We start from the raw sequence: 7356 nt of genomic DNA, 5'->3' as shown, positions 1-7356 counted from the left end.
ATCACCCGGTACCCTACAGTTCAATCACCGTCTCCTCACGCGCCGTCAACCCTCGGCGGAGCTACTGCTTCGGCTGTGGAAGCTGAGGGCGATGCTGGATTTGGAAGCCGATCACCACCGTGAGGAGCAGATCGGACAGGGGAAAACGAGGACGTGCAGTGGAAGTCGTGGGGGTCTCGGGGAGGACGGGGAAGCGCAAGAACAGGCAAGTATATCTTACGGTGATAGCATAAGATCTGTGAGGTAATGAGAGGTGGAAACTCGATATGGAGAGGTTATCGGCGTGTGATCGTTTCTATTAAGGCTTCTTTTCTGTTGGGTTTTGATTTGGTAAATTGGTTTGCATATACTTCGGATTTATGATCGATGAAGTCTGCGTTGATAATGTTCGATTCCTTTGGAGTGTTTTTATGTGCTTCTACTAGTTTCTGTCGAGCTGTGATTGTGTTGAGGATTGGTTTCTTCCGTGATATCGAGGTTGCGATTTTTGGTGTGATGGTTGTTCGCTTAAATGCCTGTTTGAGGTGCTGGTTTTGTATGTGTGTCGGATGGGGCTTTGGTTACCGTTTGATTGAATGGAATTCTATGTAGATTTCTGGCGATGTTTTCTTTGGATTTAATAGAGGATTTCGAGTTCTTTCAATCCAATTTGAGGTTTCGATCAACTCTTGTTTGAATCGTATGGATTCTGGATTTCTTTCGTCGGAGCAATCTGTTATTGATGGTGCGGGGCTGCTAGGGGATTGTTCTGTTCAGAATTTGTGGGTTTAGTTGGCTGTAGATGGGCTTGAACTCCGATTTTTCCTCCCGAGTTGTTGCTGCTGTGAGTTTTGTGTAGGATGACTGTGTGATTAAATGCCGGTTTGTGATGTTTGAGATGAGTGAGCTGTGTTTTGATCTTCTTTTGGGGATCTCTAGATTTGCAGGTGGTTTTCTTCGTTGCTGACAGATTTATGTCTCATTGGATGACTTGGATTTGAATGTGGTTTTGTGTTTCGTGGTTTTCATGAAAGGTTGCTTTGAGATTTTAGTGGAGTTCTACTAGATATGTTAATTCTATTGGTTGGCATGACACACGGATTTCTTGGAATTTTAGCTGACTTTCATTCTTTGTATGGTTTTGGGATTCAGTAGGTAAGTTGGGGAGTTCTGCTAGGGATTTATCGCTGCGGTATTTTCTTTGGATGGACAGGATTTTGTAGAGAATTTATAGAACTAAATTGTGAACTTGCTAGTTACATCTAGTAGTGGGAATTGAGTTGGTTATTTCTGGGTCATTACAGCTAAATGAATTGAGTTCTATCTTGAAAGCTTATAGTTGTATTACAAGTTTATATACTAAATCATGCACAGATTTTCCCTTGTTTATAGTATGTGGTTTGTGTTGTAAATTAGATGCTAATGATCAGTTATTTTGTTGCATATGAAATTTTGAATTTGCTTATGGATCTATCTAGGTTATGATAAGACTGTATGCAGAAAGATATGGAATATGATATGGCTACTAGAACTTGACAGATTGAATTAGAATTGTGATAAACTATGAGTATATAAGTTTTTATGTAGCTAGTTGGTTGAATATGTGCATATGTGGTAGCAGCACGGGGTGGGTGACCCGGGATGAGATCCGGGGAGGGCCCATCCAAACTTGACTGATACTGGAAATATATGTTAGCTTCGGCTATATGACTGGATGCATGTTCTCTACGAGGTACCTCTAGGTTCATGGGACTGTTGACTGGCTCTAATTGTGGTTACCGGATATGTGACATATTTATCTTATTTAGCTGTGTAGGAACTTTATTCACCACATATTCCTTCATTGATATGCAATATTTTAGGTATGTCTCTATTGTTTAGTCTCCTATCTTTATTACGTTATGGATGCTATGTTTTATTACATGAGATAATACTTGCTGGGTTGTAGACTCATGATGCCTACATTTCAGGTGAAGATGTATCTCCGGGCATCGTGGAGGGTCTACAGGCGGAGTAGGCGAGGAGGCGAGATGGACGCATGACATTGTCCGGTTATTAGGAGTGTTGAGTTTATGTTCCCCACGGAAAGAGTTTTACCTTGGTGATGTCAGTAGTATCGAGTTTCTTTGCTATACTTTGTGAGAAATGATGACTTTTACCTTTGGTGGAATAATATTCTTTTGGGATTGGTGTCATGTTATAAGTGTATGCTAGATTGTGCTTGGTGGATGGTGTAAAAAAAAAAAAAAAAAAAAAAATTGGTTTCAGGACGTTTCAGTTGGTATCAGAGCACACACTCCTAAGGGACATCATGCGCTAGCCATCTCGTCAGGAACTCGACTACTTCAGCCAACAGTTTGTAAGATCTACATTATTTTAATTTTGTATTTAATGTGATAACTTAGTCATACTATGATTGATATACTGATATGAAATTATGGGATATGAATGAGATTAAATCAGAAATTGTACAGGATATGGCTGGTAGAAGGAACAACAATAACGGAGAGTTGGGCGGTCAGAACAACCAGTTTCTAGAAGGACTTACTGCACTTCTACATGAGCAGAACCGCATTCATGGGGAACAGATTCAACAAATATTGCAGGCTAGGGAGCAGGGGAGCACCCCCAGACGTTCTACACCTAGTACGCAACTGGTTTACAAGCAGTTTCGGGAGCTTGGACCGACGGAGTTTAAAGGCACCACAGACCCAATCGCTGCAGAGGGATGGATTCGGTCTCTGGAAACGATATTTGATTTCATGCAGCTCACAGATGCGGACAAGGTCAGGTGCGCGATATTCCTGCTTCGGGATGATGCTCGGGTATGGTGGGAGGGTGCGCGGCTGACTGTAGATCTGACTATCTTGACTTGGGCTAATTTTAAGGAGGTATTCTATGGGAAGTATTTCACAGTTGACAATCGGACACGACTGGCACGGGAATTCTTGGAGCTTCGTCAGGGAGATATGACGGTGGCAGAGTATGTCAGGAGGTTCGAGAGAGGACGCTATTTTGTACCTATGATTACCAGCCAACCAGTTGAAGAATTGAAGCACTTCACCGAAGGGTTGAGGCCAGCTATCCGCCATGACGTCAGGCTGAGTCGGGTCACCACATTCAGAGAGGCAGTTGACCAAGCGCTGATGTCCGAAAGAGACAGAAATGACATGGTCAAGGAAGCTCAGAACAAGAGATTGAGTTATCAGGGGCGAGATCAGCAAGAGCCGAGAAAGAAGAGGTCAGTTCCGGGTCAGAATCCAGGAAAACAGTCGTTTAAGCAGGCACAGTCGCTGCAGCAAATTCAGAAGACACAAGCAGCTGAAGGCACTGTTGTCAGGGCTGAAAACAAGGTTCACTGTTCTAAATGCGAGAAGATTCACGCTGGGCAGTGTTTGACGGGTACAGATGCTTGTTATATGTGTAAGAAGTCAGGACACTTCGCAAGAGAGTGTCCACTGCTCAAGGAGCCAACCAAGGGGAGAGTATTTGCGATGACTCAAGAGCAGGTGGACCTGGACACAGCTATTATCACAGGTATGATTTATATTGCCGATATTCCAACCTGTGTATTAATAGATTCCGGAGCTACACATTCCTTTAAATCTGAGGCTTATCTTACAAAATTGGGCATTAAACCTGAACGAATGGTTGCGGAATATAGTGTTTCATTACCATCAGGGGAGGAATTGCATAGCAACAGAATGGTAAAGAACTGTCAGATGATGATGCAAGATCATATGGTAGGCGCGAGGCTCATTGTGTTGGAAATAACAGAGTTTGATGTGATCCTTGGCATGGACTGGCTGGTTCAGCACGATGCAGTCATCGATTGTAAACAGCGGAAGGTCAAGTTGAAGCTACCAAATGAAAAACTCCTTATTTTTCAAGCAGCTTCACAAATAGCTGTACCCCACATGATCTCCATGTGCAAAGCTCGACGAATGCTAAGCAAGGGATGTGAGGGGCTCTTAGTTCACATCTCGGTTAAGTCAGGGACACAACGACCAAGTTTGGAGTAAGTGGAAATAGCCCGAGACTTCTCAGAGGTGTTTCCAGAGGATGCTACAGGTCTACCCCCGACTCGGGAGGTGGAATTCGGAATACAACTAGTACCGGGGACTACGCCGGTGTCAAAAGCACCCTACCGGTTGGCGCCTACCGAAATGAAAGAGTTGAAGGGGCAGTTGCAGGAATTGCTGGACAAGGGTTTTATATGACCAAGCGTGTCACCATGGGGAGCCCCGGTGTTATTCGTACGCAAGAAAGATGGGACCATGCGACTGTGCATCGATTACCGGGAGCTGAATCGAGTGACAATAAAGAACAAGTACCCATTGCCCAGGATCGATGACCTGTTCGACCAGTTACAAGGAGCAACAGTGTTTTCAAAAATTGATTTGCGATCAGGATATCATCAGATGAAGGTGAAGGAGGAAGATGTGCACAAGACAGCATTCAGAACTCGATACGGGCATTACGAGTTCCTGGTTATGCCATTCGGACTCACAAATGCCCCAGCGGCATTTATGGACTTGATGAATCGGGTATTTCACTCCTACTTGGACCAGTTTGTTATTGTCTTCATTGACGATATATTAATTTACTCTCGAAATTGCCGAGAACATCATCTGCATTTAACCACGGTGCTACAGACGTTGAAGGAACATCGGTTGTATGCCAAATTTAGCAAGTGTGACTTTTGGCTGAATCAGATTCCATTTCTAGGGCACATTGTCTCAGGGAATGGGATAGAAGTGGATCCGGCCAAAGTGGAGGCAATTCGGAATTGGGATACGCCAAAGAATGCTTCTGAGATACGGAGTTTCTTGGGGTTGGCAGGGTACTATCGAAGGTTCATCCAGAATTTTTCCCAGATTGCCTTGCCGCTGACCTCGCTGACTAAGAAGGGGGTAAGATATGAGTGGACAGATCGGTGCAAGAAAAGCTTTGAGGAGTTGAAAGGAAGATTGACGACGTCCTTAGTGCTTACGATCCCGGATGGTTCTGGACGGTTTGTGGTGTACACTGACGCCTCCAAAACTGGACTGGGAGCTGTGCTAATGCAGAACGGGAAGGTCATTGCGTATGCCTCATGTCAGTTGAAGGTACACGAGCAAAACTATCCCACCTATGATTTGGAGCTAGCGGCAGTTATATTTGCTCTAAAGATCTGGAGGCACTACCTTTACGGGGAACGATGTGAGATCTACACAGACCACAAAAGTTTGAAATATTTTTTCACACAGAAGGAATTAAATATGAGACAGAGACAGTGGCTGGAATTAGTGAAGGATTACGACTGTAACATCAACTATCACCCGGGTAAGGCTAACGTGGTAGCTGATGCTTTGAGCCGCAAATCCGCTACGTTGTCGCAACTAACCAGCCAACAACAGTTGATATCGGAATTTCAACGATTGAATTTGGAGGTAGTAGCGGCAAGGGAGCAGCTTAAATTGTCAGCATTGATCGTAAAGTCAAATTTACTAGATCAGATTCGGGAAGGACAGATGGTGGATCAACAGTTAACAGAATGGAAGCGGAAAGATGAAGAAAAAGGGCACGCTATTTACTCTACTGTGGGTGGAGTTGTGCGATACAAGGATCGCATCTGGGTACCTAAGATGGGTACACTTCGAGAGGAGCTCATGAATGAAGCGCATAACACCCCATATTCCACACATCCTGGGAGCACAAAAATGTACAGGGATATGAAGTTATTGTATTGGTGGCCGGGTATGAAAAAGGACATAGTCAAGGTAGTGCACGAATGTCTCACATGTCAACAAGTAAAGACTGAGCATCAGAGACCAGCAGGATTGCTGGAGCCACTTCCGATCCCTGTCTGGAAGTGGGAAGAAGTTGCCATGGATTTCGTGGTGGGTCTACCAACCACTCCTAAGGGATCAAACGTTGTATGGGTCATTGTGGACCGATTGACCAAGTCAGCACATTTCCTACCGGTAAAAACCACCTTCACAATGACACAGTATGCAGAGCTATACATAAAAGAAGTAGTGCGGCTACATGGGATCCCAGTTCAAATTGTGTCAGACAGGGATCCAAAATTTACCTCGGGATTCTGGGAAAGTCTACATAGGGGAATGGGTACCAGGCTGACGTTCAGTACTGCCTTCCATCCCCAGACGGATGGTCAGTCTGAACGGGTGATTCTGATTTTGGAGGACCTTCTACGAGCATGTATGATGGATTTCAAGGGGAATTGAGAGTCAAAGCTTCCCCTGATAGAATTCACTTATAATAATAGTTATCAGGCAACCATAGGTATGGCTCCATATGAGGCGTTGTATGGAAGGAGGTGCAGAATGCCGTTATATTGGGATGAGGTCGGTGAGAGGGCAGTTCTGGGCCCAGACATAGTGACCCAAACAGTGGAGCTAGTGGAGAAGATTCGGAATAGGATGCAAGCAGCGCAAAGTCGTCAAAAGAATTATGCTGATCAGCGACGAAGAGATTTGGAATTTTCAGTTGGGGATCATGTATTTCTTAAAGTCTCACCAATGAAAGGGGTACTGAGGTTCAGAAAGAAAGGGAAGCTCAGTCCAAGGTATATTGGGCCATTTGAGATTCTGGACAGGATTGGAACACGAGCTTATAGGGTTGCTCTACCACCAAATCTGTCTGGGGTACACAATGTGTTCCATGTATCTATGCTCAGACGGTACATATCTAACCCCTCTCATGTGATCGGACATGAGTCCATGCAGTGGACCCCAGATCTGACCTATGAAGAACGCCCGAAACAGATTCTTGAGCGTCAAGTACGGAAATTGAGGAACAAGGAGATCAAGATGGTGAAGATTTTATGGGGAAACCAGCAGATGGAGGAGGCCACTTGGGAAACGGAACGAGATATGCGCGACCGCTATCCGGATTTATTTGGTAAGTCAATTTCGGGGACGAAATTCTTATAAGGAGGGGAGAATTGTAAGGCTCCCTAAGCCCAGTTGGGGAGGTTATTAAATAAGTAGCAGAATAAGGCTTCATGGGCATACACGGGAGGTTTAAATTACTGAATTTCCATAAAAAAAGGGGATAGAGGCGAGGATAGAAGATGAATTGATACAATAGGGTTAGAAGGATCAAATGATAAGATTAAGAGGAATTAAATAGGGGTTAAATAACTCAACTTATCTACGTTAACATCAACTAGGGGAAACAAATATAGAATTAAATGGTTATATCTACCTAAATTGACACTCATTAGGGAAACAAATAAGGGTACATTAGCCACTCTCACTTAAGTTAATAACCTAAGCTATTGCCAACTTAATAACCCTAGGTATAAAGGGTCTTAATCTTTGCATCACCCGGTACCCTACAGTTTAATCACCGTCTCCTCACGCGCCATCA

General features: G+C 44.1%; 1 protein-coding gene across 1 annotated transcript; it reads left to right on the top strand.

Annotated features, from left to right (window-relative positions):
• The first annotated feature begins 2423 nt into the window (after positions 1 to 2423).
• LOC121986616 lies at positions 2424 to 6209 on the top strand. Its single transcript, XM_042540571.1, has 4 exons — positions 2424 to 3516; positions 3559 to 3997; positions 4039 to 4309; positions 4401 to 6209. The coding sequence occupies exons 1-4, from the start codon at positions 2424 to 2426 to the stop codon at positions 6207 to 6209; spliced, it is 3612 nt and encodes a 1203-aa protein (XP_042396505.1).
• The last annotated feature ends 1147 nt before the right edge of the window (positions 6210 to 7356 follow it).

The sequence above is a fragment of the Zingiber officinale genome, chromosome 5B, assembly GCF_018446385.1.
Source record: "Zingiber officinale cultivar Zhangliang chromosome 5B, Zo_v1.1, whole genome shotgun sequence".
In the NCBI taxonomy this organism is placed as follows: Eukaryota; Viridiplantae; Streptophyta; class Magnoliopsida; order Zingiberales; family Zingiberaceae; genus Zingiber; species Zingiber officinale.
Note: the sequence above shows the minus strand (reverse complement) of the source record. Positions and strands in the feature narration are given on the sequence as shown.

Excerpts from the sequence above, each read along its gene's own strand:
- LOC121986616 (XM_042540571.1), top strand. The coding sequence starts at position 2,424 with ATGAATGAGATTAAATCAGAAATTGTACAGGATATGGCTGGTAGAAGG. Across the intron at positions 3,998-4,038 it reads ACACAACGACCAAGTTTGGA|AGGATGCTACAGGTCTACCC; the intron begins GTAAGTGGAAAT and ends AGGTGTTTCCAG. Across the intron at positions 4,310-4,400 it reads CGAGTGACAATAAAGAACAA|ATGAAGGTGAAGGAGGAAGA; the intron begins GTACCCATTGCC and ends GGATATCATCAG.